The sequence below is a fragment of the Hetaerina americana genome, unplaced genomic scaffold, assembly GCF_022747635.1.
Source record: "Hetaerina americana unplaced genomic scaffold, ioHetAmer1.1.p SCAF_10, whole genome shotgun sequence".
Classification (NCBI taxonomy): Eukaryota; Metazoa; Arthropoda; class Insecta; order Odonata; family Calopterygidae; genus Hetaerina; species Hetaerina americana.
Window position 1 is genome coordinate 54,073,958 of NW_027286070.1, and position 23,043 is coordinate 54,097,000.

At 36.2% G+C, this 23,043-nt stretch overlaps 1 protein-coding gene across 6 annotated transcripts in view; it reads right to left on the reverse strand.

Annotated features, from left to right (window-relative positions):
• LOC139700133 (FK506-binding protein 5-like) overlaps positions 1 to 22,298 on the reverse strand; it is a 42,233-nt gene extending 19,935 nt beyond the window's left edge. For 2 of the 6 annotated variants that reach the window (XM_071598664.1, XM_071598663.1), the window contains exons 1-7: positions 22,072 to 22,298; positions 21,382 to 21,747; positions 19,295 to 19,491; positions 15,690 to 15,836; positions 13,243 to 13,483; positions 9,470 to 9,490; positions 6,714 to 6,907 (exon numbers count right to left, since the gene is read on the reverse strand). In XM_071598664.1, coding sequence (XP_071454765.1) covers positions 6,714 to 6,907; positions 9,470 to 9,490; positions 13,243 to 13,483; positions 15,690 to 15,836; positions 19,295 to 19,491; positions 21,382 to 21,747; positions 22,072 to 22,216 — 1,311 coding nt within the window. In that variant the 5' untranslated portion in view covers positions 22,217 to 22,298. Of the gene's footprint in view, positions 1 to 4,125; positions 4,212 to 6,713; positions 6,908 to 9,469; positions 9,491 to 13,242; positions 13,484 to 15,689; positions 15,837 to 19,294; positions 19,492 to 21,381; positions 21,748 to 22,071 lie in introns of all 6 variants that reach the window. The other 4 variants (XM_071598666.1, XM_071598668.1, XM_071598667.1 and 1 more) reach the window with 4 other exon arrangements.
• Between the last annotated feature and the right edge of the window lie 745 nt (positions 22,299 to 23,043).

The window sequence follows — 23,043 nt, forward strand, 5'->3', positions numbered from 1 at the left end:
CGGATCCCTCGATGTACGGCCGAGTGCTTTAGCCAGTTAAGCTATCGAGGTGTACTCTTACACTCCCGAGATTTTGCGGGCTTTAAAAAGAGATTTTTATTGATTTTGCAATTTAGTTGTCATTTTGCGAGACTTACTTGTATGCTTGAAAAGGAAGAAGACTCATGGAAGGACTAATCAGAATGTTTGTATTTATATAGTATGTAATTGTGATGACTATTTACCTCAAATTGTAATAACTTAAACTTGAGTGTGCATTGAAATGTCCATATTTTGATGGCCTTGCAAAAAACATTTTGGTCAATGATTACATTTTCTTGCCTAATTATCAAAAGTGGTGATGAATAGTAAGCAATTTATACTTAAATATGTACATAATACACACATTTCTACCATGTAATACCTAAATATTCATAGGTAAGTCTTGGTGGAATTGGAAACATACTATTTACTGATGGACCTGGGCAATATCAAAATTCAATGAATCATTTTTTTGAACTTCAAATTGAATCACTCAACCATTGGAAAATTGAATTGAATCTTGAAGCTTCGCAGGTCCAGACTAATTACATGAAACGAGGAAATTTTTAAACAGCCAAACCAAACTAAAGCAATGCACAATTGCATAAGCATACTAATCCAAGGCAGCTTTATTGGATATTTATGAGGATTTATGGCACATCATTGCACAAAGATGACAAACACCAGGTGAAAATACTAGCTCCCATTTAACATGACTTAAATATAAGTTCGACTTTCATACAGCCAAAAGACAATTGTATCACTGGAACATAAAATCAGAATAGTACTTGAACGGTGAATATTTAACAGTTCATCTATTCCCTTGGGGTAAATCTCACTATCGAGCAGGAAGATGCATAGACATTTGAGGCTCCATTTACATCTCAAGTAGATATATACTTGAATTGCAAATAAAATTTAAGTGTTTAACATAGATATAAAACCAAAGTTCTACAGCTACTACAGAGAGTGGTACTAGAAAAATAGTCTGTGCTAAAATAAAATCAAATGACTTTTGTGCAATGAATATTTTAGGTATACTCAAAGTAAATAAGTACCTATATGTGACTCATTTGTAAGCTGGCCACAATATTAACAAATGCAAAAGGCAAGAATACATATGGTGGATTTTGAGTTAATAAAGTTTTACTATATTTCAAATTCTTAACATTAATATGAAATCTTCGAAATATAGACAACATTTACACACCTTATGTAATTAAATCTCTATTAGAATTACTTTTACTCTAAAATGAAACATTATATGTTTAATCAAGCCTAAAAAAACGGAACTATAATAGTATTTGTTATGATTTTGATAAATGTACTTAGCATTATTAAGGTAATTTATTAATCATTATTGCTAGTAAGAAATTAAAGGAACTCTTGATTTAACCGTATGCATAAGCATTATATTTTAAGTTCTGTTTACACAAAGTTAAGTCACATTTGTCACTAACTTAGCACTGAAGCAGGCCCTTGCTGGAAGCCACAGAATAGAGGAAAAGTCTGTCCCCAGAGAGACCTTCATTTATGTATGCCTCACTCATTAGGAGGATATTACATGATTCCTGATGTACAAAAACTGTCCACCAATGAAATACACATGGAAAAACCCTTTCAGTTGAGTTGATTTGATGTATGATTTAGTTTGACCTTTGCATGTTAAGAAAGGAGAAATGTTTTTAAAATATTTTATGAGCACGAGAAGGGATTGACAGTGGCTCCATTTCATAGCTTACTCCAATGTACCTCTATTTCAGCATGAGGATCACGGTTAAATTCAACTGAACTATATTCTTAAGCATTTATTAGAAATTATGTGTTTTTGGTCAATTGTTGGACCATTCTGATTCTTCCAGATAGCATTTGATGCTCCAAGATATGTTCCTCTGTAAAATACTTTAATCCTGCTCTATGATGTGACTGCACACAAGCTAAATGAAACATTGTTTAAATTGATTTGTTATTGAGAGGCAATATCTGAAATGTCAGAAAAATAGGTCAGCTTACAAGTGATTAAATATAAATAAGACTTTTAAGCGGTTACTTTTAATTTCAATTCATACAGTATGCTTTTTCCTGATTTTTCAAGAAATTGCAACAAACACATCAACAGCTAGAACCCGGATCAAAAGATAAATTTTCTAATAGAACAAAAAAGTAAATATAAGCATTTACAGAAGGGCCAAATCTATTAATAACTAACACGGCAAGAGATAAATCTACATGTAGGTTCATTTACAGTGGAATTCAACACTCGAGATTATTCAGGGAGCACCACCTTAAGATGAGATTCAAGAGAAGTCAGTTTTTCACTTTTTAAATTGCTTCCTTTTGTTTTTTTACATAATTTCTTAACTTGCTTTCCTAGACAGAATCACAAAGCAACACTTAAAAAGTTAACCCTGAAAACTTGCCCTTTTACTGCTGTCCTATGCTCCATATATTTAATCATTACATTTACTTAGTGAACATTATAATCAAGGGAATGTAAGATATTTTAGTAGACATCACACTACTTTAAAACTCTCCAGAGCACCCACCATTATCATACTGGACAAAAGCCAAATGCTTACTGTGATGTGTCATATATAGGGAAAGTCCTAGAGTTGGGGAGGTGAGGTTCAGGCCTGAAATTTCAATGGAAGTGAAAACTCAATGGAAGTTAGCATGTTGGGAAATTCATAAGGACCGTCAAAAAGATATTCAACTCGACTCATGCATCTTGAGAATAAAAATCCTGCCCCAGAAATGCAAAAAGAGATGCCTAGCATCTATTTCTGATGCTGGGACTTTTTTGGCATGTAATATTGCCAGATAGGAAGTTTCAAATGTTGAACGAATGTGTTACCATTAATTCAAACTATGGTGGGATTTCAAATTCCACTGTACACAGTTTACATGTATCACTACACGAAATGGGAAAACTACCTTTCTATAAAATACACATATCATTTTTCTATTTTATCTATATCAAAAGCGGTGCAAAAATCTAAATTTTTTATGAATTTTCTCTAAACCATATTAGTTTAATCTATGCCTTAACCTATTTATAGAACAATGTGGTTATTAGAAAACATTGTTGGTTTCATTATACATATCTTTATCTGTCTAACCTACAGTTTTACTCGCAAATTTTATGAAGGAAATGCCAAATGATTTTTGCTGAGACAGCTTTTATACATTTTGCCACAAGATGTAGGTCAGTATGAATATTTTTATTATATCGTATTAAAGAAATTATGAACTTATACAAAATTATGGCTGCCTGTATGATGATTGTAAAATAACCAATTATGAAATTACTATTCATACACTCTGACACTCAGGGTAACAGACTCATGCATCAGCCATTTACAGTACATATGACAGAAATACATACTTCAATCATAATATGCAGGTGTCAATTACTAGGAAAAAAATCACAAGCAAGGGAAAAAATCAAAGGAGCGTCTTATAGACCAAGATACACACAAGAAGCTAACTAATTGGATGCATCAACTAGGACTCAAGGCAGCTGCCTGCAATTTTATTTCTAATTCAAAACTAATTCCTCCACAAAAATTGCCGAGACGTCATCCACTGTTTTGACTAATACAGATAATTCATTGTTGTCTGAATGCAGTCATAAAAGTTGAGTTCTTAAAAAAGTACATTAAAGGATGATTTGCCATCCCTGTGCATACATACAATCATTTAGGTTTAAGTGTTGGAATTTTCCTAGTCGAGATAAAAAGTATGACTTCACCTATTTTGAAGAGAACCCCATTCCAATGTATTTCAAAACTGAGTGAGTAGTAATTTATGTTATTTACATACAACAAAACCATATCAATGGGTGAGGTTTTGTTATTTGCAGCTCCTGAGTGTGTAGTTCATGTAAAATAATTTATCAGTATAAAGCAGGGTGAGAAACATGAGTGACAAAATAAGCCATTAAAAAATATATTTATATACATTTCCAAGATGAAATTATTGAATTTTAGGTGAAAGCTATTTCCACAATATGACTGATAATTTGAAAGCAAGCAAAGGATTCGAAAAGGCATTTGGGTGATGACCTTTAGTGGCTGAATTAGACAGCTATGGATAAAACAGTACCTCAGACTGCTCTGTTTGTTTCTTTCCATCGAGTATTTCTCGCTGATGATCCACTTCAGCTAACAACCCTGTGATAGCAGTCACAACTGTGGGGAGCGCATATGGTCGTTGAACACCATGGGGGAGTGGGTGGAGGGTTTTCGGGGACCGAGAAAGAGAGAAAAGCAGAGAGAGAGAGAGCCTATATTATAGTTTGGTGCAGCGGCGTAAGGCAAACAATTTGAGAAAGAGTTGGCATACTTCAGTTGCCTTAAACCCATTGTGTTCGACCTAGAGGCTGAGTGAGAGGTTTCTGAGGCTTCCAAACAAACAGAATAGACAAAAGGCATATGTATTGGGGGAACAAAAAGTATTAAATCACACAAAAAAAAGGATCCATTGCACACTAAGGTTCAATGATTTACTAAAGGGTTACAGTCATCATTTGTATTGAAGCACAGGGTGTGGGGAGGAAGGGTGTTATCAATGACTGCTTCAGGACACTGAAAATTAGTTGAACCCCTTGGTGATAGCCCAGAGTGAGACTTTGTCCTGGAATTCCATGTAAAAATGATTATCCCTGATCTGGAGGGTACTTCCAACACTATAGTTTTGACGACATTAAAAACCTAAATGCCTCTTTGGCTATCATCTCCTGTTAAGCTGTTCCTAACATGGGGTAATAGCCAAGAAACTTCTAATAAAAGAATGGGAACCATGCTGGAACTTGTGGCATTCACAAATCAGTTAGAAACTTACTTATTGTCTGGCATTTCATATTTTAAGCATGTTTTCAGTCATAAATTTAACACTGAGGAAGGGAAATGTTTGTGGGGATCTGCATGGCCCAAGGTTTTTAATGAGAAGAGATGAGCCGAGAGGAAAATAAAAAAGGAAATGAAAAATATACCCAAGTAATACATACGACAGAATTAGGTGTCGAAAGCCAAGAGCAATCGCCTGAGATAATTTGACCAAAAACTTGCTCAGGACTCTCACATGGTGCATCTCACTTGATCCTGCATTCATATTTTGCCAGTGTAAAAAAAAAAAAAAAAACCTGAACATTCAAACCACAGTGAGTCTTCATTCATCTTGTGGAGGAGGAGGTGATTGAGCTGAAATCAGCTCATGAATGCTGCAAGCTCAAAAGACACAATCTGCCATCATCCAAACTTATTTATAATTAAACTATATCATCTAACGCCTTCAAAATTTTTGTTAAGCTGAAACTTTGTTCTTAAAGCATTAAAATGAGGATGATGAATTGAGTTCCTCTTTCCCCTCTTGTGGATGCTTTAAAGGCGCGAAACCCATGCTTTAGGCAAGTAAAATTGAGAGACACTTTTCATATGCTAGCCATGGCAAAAATTGAAAAGTGCTGCAAAACATTCAAGAACCAGGGTGTGTTTATGCGGGAACATTTATATATATTTATATCTAAAAGTGAGAGTGGTTTACTAGCACATCTATCAATCTAGACTACACAAAAAAAGCAGGTACATATGAATGATGCTGGGGAACATTGACACCAAAAAGAGGGACCAAAAGACATCAACCCCTGCCTCCCAGTCTCATTGGTGGGGAAATGCAGGCTCACGCAAGTGGAAGGAGAATGTGTGGAGAGCAAAACTAACACAAAAATAGTAGGTGGGAAAGATGGAGGAGGAGGAGGTGGACACAGAACCTTAGTGCCCTAAAGCAGTGGCTCTCAAAGTGTCATTCATTTAGATCTTTCCAAAACACAAGTCTGCTGCCAAACAAAAGTACTTACAGAGAGTACAATTCCAATAGCAATTGGAGAGAGTAATGGAGGAATCAACATTAGGTGGGAAATGACAAACAATTGGCCAGCTGTGAAAACCTTGTGTTCAATCACTCTCAAATCCTAATTTTTCTTGGTACAAGGTAGAGTTTATGCTGTGTTTGGTTTTGAATTTCTTATATTTTCTAATTTAAACCTTGCTTTTAAATGTTATTATCTCTGCCACTTTAAAGTTGTCAAATTTTTTGGAGATTAGTTGAGTAACACTAAATTTATCTCCTCTCTATCACAGTCTTATTTCTCTTAATCAATTATTACACTTTCTTTTTGAGTTATATTTTCATTGCTTCTTAATGAAGGATTACCAATCTTTTTGCTTGGCCAATGAATTGATTAAGTAGGAAGAAAGTTCTTCATGAATAACATATACATATTCTTACTACTTTGAACACAAAATGTTTACTAGAAGAAGCCAAAATGATATTGAGCAGAGTGCATGGAATGAAGAAATCTTGAATGCTATGACATAAAGAAGGCATTGTATGGCAACACGTGATGCAATGCTAATGAGAGTATTTTTCAAGAATTCCTCGGAAATCTCAATTGGTGAGAATGATAAGCAATCTTGACGCTATTTTCCGGTGACAAACTCAATCACTTCTAGAAGGCAAGCCATGGGGATCTAATACCCACAAAGGCAGTTGGCAAACTGAAAATCTTTGAGAGCCACTTCCCTAAAGAGAGACGGAGGGGCTGGGACAATCAAACGTGACACACACTTATGAGGACGAGAGGACCGATTCATTCCAACCACCACTAGGGGAGAAAGGGAAGGAGCCCTGACCTTGACACTGAGGGGAGAAGACATTTGACCCTCGAGGAGGCACTTGGAGGTAGGAGGGACTGCGGGAATGGTTTTATGGGAGGTGGGAGAAGGAGAGAGCTTGTCGGATACAGTGCCCATTTGAGCCACAATCCGTCCCATTGCAGCTTCGGTCTCCTCCAAACGTCGCCTCAGCCTTTCAATCTCCAGGTCTCCTGTCATCCAAGGCATGCAGGGAAAGAGGTACAGAGAGAAAATGTGATGTCAAATGGACAATCAAAGAGAAGGCTAATAAATTGTATTCCCACCTCAAAGGGACACTTGATGTCGACTGAGGTTGATATTTTTAGGTGGAGGGAAGAAGGAAAGAGGATCAAAATGTCAGTAACATACCATAGATGACCTGAAATTCATGTACATGGAATGAATAGAGGCCACTTAAAAAAAAAGAATTCACACAAGATGTACCAATCCAAACTGAGCAGACTTGATTTGCTCAAACAATAAGGATGGATCTGTGCTTACTTCTGGTCATTAACACTTAAGGATTTCACAAAATGATAGCCACAAAAAACTCAAATGATTTACGGCATAAAAAAATGAGTCACAAAACAAAGAAAAAAATTATCTTGCTTTTTCAATAATAATCCATGCATATAAGTTGAATAGAATGGACTTGCATGAAGGCAGACTGAGTAATAAGGTATAATAATAATAACCTTTCATTTCTTACAATGTGCCATGACATTTTGAACAATGCACACTTCTTCATAAGACCAGCAGAGCTGAAATTTGTAATTATGCAGTCAACCATTTCCAAAATATCTGAACTTGATAAATTGAATTTCAAGGAAATAGGTTTTGCTATGGACATTAATTTAAAAAATAATTCTCCTGTAATTTATGGATACATGTATACACACTTCCTAACGTTTTTTATTGGAATCACAATATTAATTAAATTTGCAATGGAAAAATTATTGGGAAACTCAAAAGAGTATTGGATCGGATAAGTGACAGCATAATTAAGACTTTTAAATGCCAATATTGTATGAACTACCATGAAGATGTGGATGATATTTAACTATTCAGTAACTATTGATATCAATAATATTTAATTTTTTCTTGAAAGGTGCAATTAATATCAAACCAACACCCAAACAGCCAAGTATGTGGCTTGATAAGAAAATGAGCAAGACAATGCAAACTTAATATTGCAACATGACTACATATAATACAGGGTGGCCACTTATTTCTGATTTCAATAACCACCGACTTTTCCTAGACAAAAATCATGTTTTTTTCTTACTAGAATCGAAATGGTAACTTTGTATTCCACATGAATTTTATTCAGGTTTCATTGCCTTGCGATATGGAGAAGGTTATAATAAACACTAAGAACATGCCAATGTACCGTAAGGTCGAGTGAAGTCAATCAAAATTTCAAATTTTTCCTAGGAATTGATGGCTTGATACACTTTAAGCATTAACAAATTAAATTAATATCTTGCAAAATTTTCACTTTTTATTTAAGGGTAGGAAATTTTTTAAGTTGCATGAATGTATTTTTTTATTCTTAAAAAATGATTTCCTTCACAAACAATAATATGCTGAAGGCATTTTTAGATTTGCGTGTGCTGTATGCTGTATGTGTTGCAAGATCAATGCGAATCAATAGCCCATCTCTATTTAAAGGCTTTTCTACAAAAACATATAAAATAGTATAAAAATATTATTCCACTAAGGCCGCCATACAATAAGTTGCTATGACCTTTGGATAAATAGATAATACTTAAAATTAAAATAAAACTATATGTATTTTAGGAATTTCTAGCTTGGATTATTAAGACTTCCAAATAGGATTATGAGATTATTACTATCACCTTCCTTTGTCATCAAATAAAAGATATGAGGCAAAAAAAGCTGTATTGAATGGATCAGCCTGTACCTCTGACACATCTCAGAAGGAAATATGTCTGGCCCCTTGAAAAATGTGGGCGCGATATTCAGAGCATTGCACAAGTGATGCATCACTGTGCAAAAGTCACATAATTATTGACTGGCATGAAATTTATTATCACATAAAAGGGTCTTAAATATAATAAATGGAATATTCTCCAGCAGAAAAAACCTAATCTTACGGTTTGACTAATTGAAAATTCATTACTTCATAATATTAAAATTTCAGCCTTCCCAAAATTTCACAGTTTGATAACCTTGTATGCCTCCTCATCATACATTATCTTACATCAGTATACTTTTTGCCAGGATGAATTACATAAGAAAATGGAATGCATTACACACTGCAGCAATCTACAAATGGAAATGCTAAGATTAGCATCATAGCTTTCTTCTTTAAGCTAGGCAAATGTTATTTCACATAACCATCAGAAGATTAATTTTCTACACAGACTTTGAATATCATGTCAAATGGACACTAGCATTTTTATTATCAGTAACTAGCTTACAAGGTTTTACAAGCTCTTTTATGATGATATTGCTTAGGATGATGATTGAACTTACCAAGCAGGTCTGAAAGATTTTCCAATAGCCAACAATGATAAGTGAGAGTGTGCAAAATTCAAAACATGAAACTAATGACTGGCTTTAGACATCCTGAATCAACTTCACCAGCCTTTATGGTACATTGGAATGAGTGAGACAACAGAATATATGCTTTCAAAGTGAAGGTGATTTCCATTGTGGGTGACTTTAAGGCAATTGAAGTAAAGCTGAAACTATAACAAATTTCAATGATAAGAAGAAATCAGACTTACTTGTATCTCTCTCCTTCCACCCTGGCAGCAAAAACAGAAGGAAAGAAAAATGTATAAACACAGACAAATGCATTAAGAAGTGACACTTTCCAGTAAGAAAAGAATTGAACGACTTGCTGCCTAACACTTATTCTTACAATATATAATTTTCTAGGGGTGGGTTTTTAAAAGCTGACAAAAACCTAAATCAAATGAACAAAGTTCCACTCCAAGAAGAGTGCTTCTTATAAGACTAAAATAAATATGATACAAAAATCCAGGCACTTGGTGAATACATGGCCAGTTTGTCCACTTGGCCAACAAAATAGGGGGAGTCATGCATTCTTGGGGTAAAATACTGATAAATAGGAGTAATATTGATAAATCATACTGGGTAAAATTACAATGGGATTCAAGTAAACCAATAACATGAGAGCAATTTATGATGCTCGACCAACCATTCTAATGCATTTCAATAATATTCATTATGATACTTTTTAATTCATCTGTTATATTACAAATCTTAGTGCCATGGAATATCAGTGAAGTTCGTTCGAAGGTTTCCGCGGCGATGAGTAGGTGATTTCCACATTTTTCGGGCTGCGTCCGCGTATGTCGTTTAAATATACAACAGTTTCGCCAGCTATCCTGCTGGCGTCCTCAGGTCAAGGATGAAAAGAAGCTTGTTGTCCCGTCTTATATAGGAAAAATCCGGCGCCAATACCGGGAAATTTCTTGGCCAATCAGGGAACGTCCTCATATTTGCGCGGAATTATTCGTTTCCACGCACTGTGGAGTGGATATCCATCCTCTCTGTTAAAATTTTTTGGCCTTTTAACGATTTCAATGGCCTCTCTGATTATTCTCTGGAAGTATTTTCCTTCTTTCGCTATTATTTTAGCGTCGTCGAAGAGAATAGAGTGTCCAGGTTCACTCCAGGCGTGCTCAGCGATGGCCGATGCTCTAAACTGTTTGGCCTTGGTTGCCCTCTGGTGTTCACTCATGCGTGTTTTCAGCGCTCTGCACGTTTCACCGATGTACCATTTGCCACAGGAGCATGGCACTTGGTACACGCCTTCTGATATTAACGGTGAAATTCCATCCTTGGGTCCGGGTAGGGTGTCAGCTATCTTGGTGACGCAGTTGAATCTGGTCACCACATCATGTTTCCTTAAAGCCCTCGCGATTCTTTCCGAAGTCCCTGCGATGAAGGGGATGGTGATCTCAATACTTCCAGAGAATAATCAGAGAGGCCATTGAAATCGTTAAAAGGCCAAAAAATTTTAACAGAGAGGATGGATATCCACTCCACAGTGCGTGGAAACGAATAATTCCGCGCAAATATGAGGACGTTCCCTGATTGGCCAAGAAATTTCCCGGTATTGGCGCCGGATTTTTCCTATATAAGACGGGACAACAAGCTTCTTTTCATCCTTGACCTGAGGACGCCAGCAGGATAGCTGGCGAAACTGTTGTATATTTAAACGACATACGCGGACGCAGCCCGAAAAATGTGGAAATCACCTATCAGTGAAGTTTTTTTAACCTTTAATAAAAAGTTGCAAAAGCCAATGGCTTTAACTGGGTGGAGCTTGGAACTTTGAATGACATACTATTTATTTGAATTGAAATGGAGAAAAATAAAAAATTTCACGGAGAGAATTGATTCAATTTATGAAAACTTCCATAGTGAAATGATCATTTGAATCAATGCTGGTCCATAAAAGGTCATTTGAAAACTATTCCAAGAACGAAAATAAACTGTGTTTTTGCACAAAGTAACCTACTGTAAGGCACTCAGTTGAAAATACTCACATTACAAAAAATAGCAAGTAAAATAATATTTCTAACTTAAAAAAGACGGATTTGTGAATACATTGAATTATGTGGGTTGCTAAACTATTCCTTAGAAAATTTAAGAGATTACACTGGCATGTTTGGAAAATATTTGGTTTTAGTCAGCCTGATCTCTTACTAGATTCCTATTGAAGTTTCAGCTATATCCATAATGTGGTTTCATTTTGGTAAATTTGATTGGGCAAATGAGTTTAAATGTGGCCGTATGTGCATGAATGAAGAACATTGTTCAGGATGGTCTGAGGAAATGACTTCCTCCAAAATGATTGACAAAATCCATGATATGGTTGTGCGTGATCAGTAAAATCAAAGTTTGCAAAATAGTTGGAGCCACAGGCACATCACAAGGGTAAAATGTTTTCAGTTTTTCACGAAAAATTGGGTGTGAAAAAATCTCAGAAAGATGGGTGCCGCATTTGCTCTCAGTGGAAAATAAGTAGTAGTAGTTTTGAGGGGAGGCGACTGACAGCTGAGGTCATTTGCGCCATAGGGGATGGACAGGAAAGGATGAAGGGTGGAGAGAAACCCGGCGTCGGCATTAGCCTACTCTTTACGAAAGGCGCCAAGGGGTCCGCGGCTTAACGTCCCATCCGACGGACGGCGTACTCACCCAAAGTGCCCTCCACAAAGCACCTCAAGTAGGGATCGAGATACCTCTGAAAAATATTCAACACCGCCGGGATTTGAACCCGCGCCCTCAGGGTGGGAAGCCAGTACGTGAGCCCCCGCACCATCTCGATCCCCGTGGAAAATAAATGCCTGTGGTTGATTCAGAGGCTGGTTCAGTGCTTTTCTAAATCAAACCTGATGAGTTTCTGTAACAACACATGACTGCAGACAAAACATGGATACACTACCACTTCCAAAAGAACAGTGGGCTTCTCAAAGCAACCAAAGAAGGTGGAAATGGTGAAATTGGCTGACAAATTGATGGCCATGGTTTTTTGGGATGCATGCCAAATCTTCTACATTGATTACTTGCAAGAAGGACAAACAATAAATGAAGAGTATTATGTGTTGGTTATTGCACTGATTCAGCAGAGAAATAAAGAAGAATCCTCCTCACTGGCAGAGAAAAAATTCTCTTTCATCAAGACAATGCATTGGTGCTCATCTGCACAGTTTCGATGGTGAAAATCATGGAATTAAAGTTTGAAATATAGCAACATCCCTTGTATTCACCAGATTTGGCCCACAGTGACTTTTTTTCAATTTCAAAACTCGAAAAAAGAGAAAGACTCTCCATTCTCGGGATGTCTATGATCCCATATCCCTTGAAAAAAGAGCTTAGTAAAAAATGATTCACAATGACTGAGGTGGTCATCACCAACAAAGATGTCTATTTTGAGAACCTTCCAAAATCTTACTTAATGTAAGTCTGAATGAAGTTGAACAAAAAGCTGGGAAAAGTGTTTTGAGCTAAGAGAAGATAATGATAAAAACTAAAAAAATCTACCAAAATAATTTGTTTTTCTATTTTATTCTTAAGGACTTATTGAACAACCCATGTATGAACCTCAGAAGTCATAATTAATTCTATCTATAAGTGAACAGAACTATTTCAAATAAAAGGATGAGTGTGTGTTAGTGTGAATGTATATAGTAAATAAATAGAAAATAATAAGTATCATAATTATTATAATATAATAGATGGAGTAGTTATATGACTTACACACCATCCAATTACTAGAAAAATTCCCTTGGTGCACAAAATAAAATACTATACCATAAACTATTTTTAAAAATTCAAATATTATTAATATAAATGATAGGAGGGTGAAAAGAGATAAGCACTACTCCTTAAATGATGGAAAATAAAATGCCATGAAACATAAAATTGGTGCATTGAATCCCATGTACTACTTAACCATTCCATATTGCACAAAAAATAAGAAAAATGAAAGGTTTCAGAGTGAGAAGAGAATGGGGATAATCACCAAGTTTCGTTCCCCCATCCCGTGACATCTCTCTCTGCGGTTTGGCCTTCTTCTCCTGGGGAGCAAATCCATTACTGCGGAATGCAGGCTCTCTTGGGACCCCAGTGGGAGCAGCAGCATATGCCACATCCTCCACACGAGAGCCCACAGCTTCATTCTGGGGGAATATCATTCGGTGGAACTCGGGGTCGATACCAAGGTCTCTATACTTTGGAACATCTTCCGTTTTCTTGAACAGGACCTGTGAGTCGAGACGAAGTAATCCATCATTCATGATTTTTCTTCTTCAATGCCATTAGACAATTCTGCACTTCAGTACATTAATTGGGATGGGAGGCACAAGGTATGAGAAATGGGGGACAGATGATGGATTAAGAGATGTACACGGAGGACTGGTATATTGCACTCAATGCTTTATTATATGAAAACCCTAACAAGAATTTTTTTTAATCCACCTCCAAGTAATCAACAATTGAATTAAACCATAACAACTACCATTATTAATGTATGTGCATGTTTGTTTCATTTTAATTTACTAACATAGAACAAGGAACTATGCATATATTACAAAAAGGATTTTTTTGACCCCTCATCAGCTTGTAAGAACCAGTGAGATATGAGAGTCGCTACAAAAGTTTTAAGACAGACTATGTTGCCATCTATAATTGCCATTCCAAGAAAGTGGGTCATCAGTGATGTCCTTTCCGAGTAATGCGCACAAGTTTCAACTTTTTCGGTTTACCACTGTTGCTAAGCAGTCTTCATTTGTTTCTTTTTACACGGCATGCAGGTATTATGAGAATTGAGCCGTCATGAAAGAACTTTTGGGCAATGATTCCATTTGATTTTAAAAGTGGTTTAAACAAATCTGAAAGCCTTGATTGTTTGCCACCGGCCTTTGAAGACCTTTCTCCTTCCAGAGCATCAATTTTTTGGTGGTTTCAAGAATTTAGAAGAGATCGAACTTCGTTGAAAGATGAGGAGAGGAGCAGGCATCCAGCTACCGCAGTGACTGCGGAAAACATCGCCACTGTGGAGAAAATGGTGCATGAAAATAATCAAGTGATATTTAAGGATATTGAAGCACCACTACAGATTGTATCGCCAGCAGTTTCCAAAATCCTGTACGAAAATCTTTGAGCCAGGAAAGTTTCATCTTGATGGGTGCCTTACACTTTGACAGAGGCACAAAAGCACATCTGTGTTTAATGGTGCGAATACATGCTGAAAAGATTTGATAGAAGCACCCCAAGGTGTGTTTCTGACATAATTACTGGTGATGAAATGTGGATTTTTCAGTTTGATCCTGAAAATAAGCACCAGTAGACTGTATGGATTTTTTCCGCTAGACATCTTCCAACAAAAGTTAAGTGGCCTTGAAGCATCGGAAAGAAAATTGTTGCAACTTTCTTCTCCAAAAGCAGTCATGAAGCAACTATTTTCCTGAAAAAACAAAGAAATGTCACTAGTTGCGTCTTCAACCTAGCTTCACGAACGCTGGCTGAAGGCAGGACTGCAGGGCATTGTCCAGCACCATGACAATGCATCTGAACACACAGCCAACCTTACCATGCAGATCCTGGAGTTCATAGGGGATAAACTAATGACTAATCCTCCATACTGTCCTGACCTGGCCCCATGTGATCATTTCCTGTTCCTTGCAGTCAAAAATTGCATTCGTGGGAGGAGGTTCCCCAGCCCTGAAGAAGTCGTTGAAGCCTACATAAGTGAACTTGCAGCTCTTGAGGAAAATGAGTGGAAAAACTGTTTTGAGAGGTGGTTTACGAGAATGCAAAAATGTATAGAATGTCATGGTGAGTATTTTGAGAAAATATAGTAATCAAAATTATTTCAAGTTTCTTAGTTTTTAAGTATCTCAAAACTTTTGGGGCGACCCTCATATAAGCACTTCCTCCCCCATGTTATATTATCATCTCTGATATTGCTCATATATATCAAACATGAACTTTTTTCCAAAAATAGGAAAAAAGTAACAAAAAGATTTTTCATTCAAATTATCTACTGATGATTATGCGTTTGCACTGGAACAAAGTATATTACCTTAAAAGAAACCTTTTTCAAATTTCAGTGGTAGTAGAATACATAAAGTAAAATGGAATGTATATTTCAGAACCCTCGCACAGGCCAATTAATGCTTGAATAATTCTGAAAGGACAGTTTTATTTTGATAAATTGAACACTGGATTCTTTTGTGAGAAATAATTCTCTCTCAATCAACAATGTCTGAAATAATACAGTAAGAAATCTAATGTACATACGTTTCCTAATGAAAATGAGGTTCATGAATAGTTTCCCAATGGTTTATGAAATGGCACACACCCCAAAGGCCTAATGTGATTTAAAGACAGCCTCCCACCAGACTGGCAAAGGCAAAGCTGTAATTCTGGGATAGAAAACCGTCTTCCATAATCAATAACTGCACTTACCTTCATCATCGTATACACAAAGAAAATAACAATGCCCATGGTATAGAGTGGCATGACGATCCCCATCGTGCCACTTCCCCTTGGGGGTGGTGGCACTACGTGGCCTGGTCCACCTAAGGGTGGCCTCATTCCAGGTATTGGTGGTGGCTATCGTGTGTGAGGAAGGAGGCAAAGAGAAAAAGATCATGTGTGAGTTTATCATGAAACCTTTACAACACAAAGCTAAGATTTATAAATATACAATGGTAAAATTGATTAATGATGGTCCAGAGCATGTTTTACAAATAAATTAAGTAATTTTAAGTAGCGTTTGGCATTGAAAACATTAAAAAGATTTGTGATTCCAGTCCTGCATTATCCTCTTCTCCCTTCACTGGATTTTCCTCTCCTTCTTCTGCCCACCACAATTCGATGCAAAGACTACTTTGGACAGTAAAGTTTACTTTGTAATGGTCTAGTTTAAATTGAGAAGTAGTTGACATCAATTATAAAGTAACCAGCAAATAAAACACAGAAGAGATAATTTTAGTGCCATTGAATTGGCAGGTGACAGTGACTTTACAGGAAATTGACTGCCAAACCAACTGATATCAGACATCATTTTTCTCTTGGAAAATCAGTGAACACAACAATGGGATACACCACCTATGAAAATTTGAACTTCCTGAAAATAAAATGATACAAAATGAATGCCATTATTCACCATGTGCCATGAATGTATGGGGGGACACATGTATCCATGGGCAGTTTTATAGATAAGATAAAATAAAGATTCAGATACTGTTTCAAGACCAAACCCTTAAGGAGAGGAATGAGTGAAAAATAAAAAGATCCTTGAAAGACATGGAATGATGAGAAGCTAGAAGAAGGTAGCAGAACCAACAGTCATTCTGAGAAAAGGAAGTTGAAGAACTTAAAAAAAGCTATCCATGTTCCTTACATGGAAAATGAAATTCAGGATATCAAATGTTTTGGTGCTTTATGTGGAAGTGAAGGCGTACTAAAAGAAGACTATCATGACACAGTGTTCCCTCTTTTAAAGTTCTAATTTGATTCCTAAATAAGAGAAATTAAATACGTTATTTAGTAGAACTTTTTTTGAAGAAATCCTTTGAGAATTAGGATTGTCGATATACTTTTGCCACCCTCAGAAATTTACAGTTTCAATTCAGTCTTTAACCTGGATGTCAACAGAATACTTAGTAAATGAATTGAAATCTAAGTTAAATCAACCAATACATTCATTTAAAACATTTAAAGTGGATAATTTTGAGTTAAATTTGCAGAAATCATCATTTGCACTGAAGCCTATGCCTTAACTCTGGTTAAATTTATTATACACATGAGAACCTGGGAGAGAATGTGCATTAATTTGTAACAGCAATGAATTAATATGGTTCAAGTCATGACAAAAAATGGTAGAGAATGAACTGCTTTAGATTTTAAAAGCAATGACAATGAGGATTTTCCCTTGATATACACCAGAAATGGTGCCTTTGCCAAAAATTATAATCTCAGTTAGGGAAGATAATCAAAACTTCTATTGCACCAATAAAATATTATGCATGCTGAAACAAATATCAAAATTTCAAATGTTATCAAATGCTTGAGAATGAATGCATTATCACGACTACCATTCCCATTACCAAGCCCTGCTAATTGCCTGTATGCAAGGATAATCATAAATGTTGCCTATACCTAAGGATAATTTACTGAACCTGGCTTTATGCAACTAATCAGGATTCAGCTTCCCTTCAATCCCTTAATCACCTTAAAAGTGCTCACACAACACTGTGGGAAGTTCTCCCAATAGTTAACATTACTAAAATATTTAAAATTCATTATAAATTATTTATAAATATAAAACAGAAACAGTTTTCAATGTAGGTACATAGTTGTTTTATTCAACAGAGAGTGGGTATAGATGGGGAGTGTCAGGACAGCATGAGAGAGAGGTTGTATAGAAGATGGAAGTGGAAAAAGCAGGACAACAAGAAGGGCAGAAGTACAGCAGGAATATCAGGAAGGGAGAATGGGAAGATGTAAACATACAATAAATTAAAATTGCCAAAAAGATTTCAGGGCAACATTGCTCCAGTGGCAATGGTCATGGCTATTTTCATTCCAAGTCATCACTTATACAAGCCATTGTTCATTTGGGAGATATTCTATACTAGGTCTATTACAATTCTACCAAAATAGCTTTCCTGAACAACACATGTGCATTAAAATAAGTTTGGAAGCAGATAACTTTAAAAAAATTACACAACAATTCACAGTAACCATTTTTTACACCTAAAAATTGGCAAATGATTGCTTCAATAGTCTTTATTTATTCTTTATCTGTATAAAGTTGCAAGTCAAATGTTTTTGTACAAATGGGGTAAGAGACCTATTAAAATAAAATGTATGACGGTAGATGCATTATTTTGTCATTAATACATATTTTTTTTAAAATATTCATTTATTAACATTTTAACTGCAAAAAATTTTAAATGGTGTATTACCTTTTCAAAGTCTTGAATACTATACTTGAAATAGGCTATAATTATTCTTTGAAATGAGGATTTATATTTTCTATACTGTTTTAAACTCCCTTCTGAACATTATCGAGGCTTCCTTGAGGCCACCAATACTATGATTGTATCCATTATCTATTTTTTAACACAAAAAATATTTTTGGGTAATTATAAGAGGTGAGGAAAACACTGTCAACAAAATGTGTTTCATTACACACTATGGACTTAAATAATTGTTACAGTTTTACATTCACTACATTGCAGCCTTTCCATTAGAATTTGACAAGCATATATAATTTCACTTCAACTTTTCCTAGTCCATTTCATAAATACCCAGTAAATTCAGCTATCCCATGTCCAATTTAGAGGGAAATTTGATAATATAGCATTCTGGGTTATTTATGTGCAGTTTTATACAATCGGCATTTTAGCCTTACCAAATTCTTGATTTTGATAATTCTCTTTCCATCACATTACAAAACTCAAGTAACATGCAACACACTGTCTATGATGCAATCTCTTGTTTCCCTTTTCATTACCAAGCTGCTGAACTTTAACAGGAATTCAATGTTGCCACCTTCACCATTTTATGAAAAACAAACATTACTCAATGATGATGTTGAAGAAAGGGCACGAAAAGATCATATAATGACAATCCAAACTCTAAGCTATGGGCTATGATGTAAACCACTAAGTAAATGCAGACTTTTGTGCCGAGTTATAATCTTTTAGGATAAAGAAATTTGAGAACACCAACTATATAAATAGCAAACCTAAAGGACTTTGCTGGTTTCTAGACGGACTACAATATTAATTTATCATTATACAAAACAATTAATAATAAGTTAATTAATAATCAACAATAGCTGAATTGTATTTTAATTTTACAAAATATAGCCAAATGAATAGTTAATTAAGAGTGCTATTGGGTGAAAATCCAGAGAAATCCACCGAATTATGAAAAGAGATTAAATTTCTTGAGTGAAGGAGGCAGGATTTTATTATATCAAAGCATTAACCCAATCCCACATTGGATTCTAACATAGATGAGAGAAGATTATCTCCTTAGTTTGCCACCTGACTCACCCGAATAGTCTGGTCCCTTCCCTCGACAATGGGAACTGTGGCGATGGGGGGAGGTCTCTGGTGGGCGTGGGGCATCTGGTTAAGCGGTGAAGCCGAAGAGGGAAGGGATGGGGGTACAATGGCTCGCCCCTTCTCCCTCAGCGCCGGGTGGAGCATCTCCGGGTGAAGGTGTGGCGGTCGTTCGGGTCGTAGGTGCTCTGAAATGGTGGTTAAGTCATGGAAGGAAGCATTTCAGCCCAGGTAAAAATTGCTGCTTCCATTTTAAAAATCTAGGAGGCAACAAGAGACGATACAAGTAGAAGATAATGCAACCTTTTTAAAGAGTAGTTTCACAGCAAACATGCTCATATTGTGGGTGCAACAAAGGAATTAATGCCATGTTATTGAGGACTGCAGGTTAAAAAGAGGTGTCGGCCTGATCAAGACCCTTAACTGCTCAAAAACATTAAAGCTGCACTCATGGATTTTTCTTTCTTTTTTTAGTGCACAGTGTGTTTCATTGCTTCATTACATGCAGAACTTAGCACCAATATACTATAGTGCTGAAGAGAGGACTTAAATACCTCAATGCCCCTTGCTCAAAAAGGTAAACGTACAGAGTTGTGTAAAACTTGCTGTCAATGGTTATAAATTATACCAAGTGGTTATGTAAGTCAAAGTAATCCTTTTCACCACAACATGCCTTCAAAATTTGAGATTTTCATGATGCATAGAGTATAAGCTTTGTTGTAAAATACATTTGGCTGCCATATTAGTGCAAAGGATGAAAATCTCCATTAAAATGAGGTAAGGAAGTCATTTGCTCGCTCGTTGCTTGATGCTGGAGTTAGCAAGTGCTCAAAAAATGAAAATATGTACGTGTTATATTTGCTTAAAAGCATGGAAATGATCAATTAAACTTTAGAGCTCTTAAACTGACAATCAGATTATTAGCACAGAATTAATCAAACATTTAAAACTAAATAAAGTTACACACATGAGCAAGAGAATGTCTGAGTAACCAAAATGCATTAACCAAATATTTTTACACATTATGAAAAATTAGCAATATTATCATTTGCTCTTCCACTCAAAAGTGAGAATAATTAATTTGAGAATACTGAAAGAGAGAAATGCCATAGTTTTTACATATTTTGACAAGTTTGGATAAATATTCAAGGGAGGCAACATAAACGTTGGAATGAAGGGAGGTAGAATGCATACAGAATTAAAGGAAGGTTTATTTCAGTGAGGGATGTCAGATTGTCTAGTAAGACAAGGCTTAGAAATGCAGCAGTCTGTGTCCATCCAAAACCTATCTTAAAAGATAGACCACCACCATTAATAAAAAAGATACATTAAATGTTAAGGAAAGGGAAAAAAGATTAAATTAAAACGTCAGTTGGAAATTCTGTCAGCAGCATGCTTCTAAGTTGTCACTTCTTTCCTATAATGTTCCTTCTGCTCACTTCCAACAATTTATCTTGTAACATGAAAAAGAGATCAACCTTCAGGCTGATGACTGTGTTGATGGGAATAAGTGATGTAGGCTTCCAACTGAATTTAAAATAATCTCTCTTAAAGTACTTTTAGTTGTATCACTGTTGTATGAGTCAGGAAAATATTTGAATGTCCTTCCACATCTCACAATATCTTTGAATTGAATCCAAAGTAAGCCAGTGCCAATTTGGAGAATTTGGATTATTAGCAAAAATGCAATGTGCAAACTGTAAAATGTTATTTCATGCTGTACTGTGCACCCTTTTCATTGCAACATCTGCCCTGCTTCATATAAGGATGATTTGGAGCTAGATTATTACATTTGGGAGTAAACCTCACGCGGAATTCATGCATGATTTTAACAGAGGATGAGAGGAATTAATAGGGTAGTGTGTAAGAAAATACTCTTGCAAATCCAAATGCATGAAAAATTAGTTCCAATACACAATCACACTGCAGCTGCAGCAGATTTTTTTCTGAAATATGCATGTTAACCAGCATAGTTACACTTACTCATTGTTAATATTTCACACTTACTAAAAGCTCCAAGTCCAACCACACAGATGCTTTAGGGAATGTGAGTTACGATGGCAACACTCAAGTCTTACTAGATGGGGGACGTACAGGTCCCATCCTCATCCGCCTAGGAGCACCTACTGTTCCAGGATCCAATCCAAAATATCGTTTAAGGCATAGAGACGTGTTGTACGTCATGAAAGTTTGAAGTCGATGGCGATAAGCTGCTGCAAGGCCCATGGAAGGGCCAGCAAACATTGAACTTGCTTTGGCATGACCACTATCTGGTCGTAATATGTCTGCTATATCCACACCACACGTTAAGAGTACTTCCTCACGACACGCTCCTGGATCAGGCTTTCCATCTGGACCCAATTTCAATCCTGGTACACTACCACACATTTCTGTAACTATTCTTAGAGCGTTGATATCCTTTTCAAAGATGACATCACAGCAACCTGATTGTAGGTCAATCGGGAATTTCAACTTATTATCACACCATCGGCCAAAATGATGAATAATTTGACTATACATAAATATGCATGCGCCGGCGCTCATAACAAACATAAATAAATCAAAGTAAAATAAAAATAAAAGAGTTTTGACTTTATCTTCTTGACCGACTTAAAGAAACTGGCAAACGCTGCAGTTATGTTCTTAACGCTACATTATCAGTACCATAGAACTGGAAAGAGTGTTTCAAACACAATCATATAAGAACGCAACAATACCGCAGAATAGTGTCAATTCAAGGACAACTACGACTTGGTGAAATTCCTTACCTTGGGAGTTATCCACCGTTACGGGAACGTTGATCGAAGCTTGCAGCATGGGATAAAAAATTTTGGGCCATAATACAGCAAAACACCCCACAACAATTGCCAAAATAAAAATCGTTTTGCCCGTCCCAAATTCTACTGCAGCCATTTTCGCCTGTTTATTGTCGAGGGACTATTCACATTTCTTCTTGCTATTGCCGTTCGCTTTGATCGCCGTGCGCATGCCCTGATATTTACCTTTTTGGGCAGGCGACCAACGAAGCAGACGACACCACAGGGGTATAAATTGAACCCTAACCACTCTTAGTTCATCAATTGGTCGCAAGATGGTAGGAACTACGTTTCCAAGTCAACTCTCCGGAGAGCGAATTTTAAAGCAAGCGTTTTCCTTCTTCCTAGATATCCGGTATCTTTTGGCGCCGATGTGCCGCAGCGGATATAAGTATTTACTTGAAGCTGCCAGAATATACAGAATGTAGAAATTAATAGCAAAACAGTGTTTTCTACTGAATCATTATTCACTTATCATCATTTAATCAGTGAATTCTACAGTTCTTTCTCCGGCCTCTTCTATTTTCCGTCTTTGCTTATTCTAGCATTTCATTACATACGATAACACACATACTGTAACCCATCGCCGCGAATCTAGGAAACTTGAGCCCTACGACCTCGTATAATGAAAAATTTAAAGAAAATCTCATATGGCTATAACATATTAGAACCATTCGTCCAGAAGGAAAACTAAATTGTTGTGATGGTTGGTGGGAGAAGGATTGGACATAATATGTTAAAATATGTGGTCATAACCCAGGCATACTTGGAGTCTTTTCAACCCTATTAAGGATTCCATTTTGGGTTGAGTGTGTGTCTGTATTTGACCACTGGCGAGGAAGTAACGTTCCCGCAAACCTCTACAGAGGGATATTCTGGTTGAGAGGTTCTGGTAGGTCACTGTCGTGGAACACCTCCTGCAAA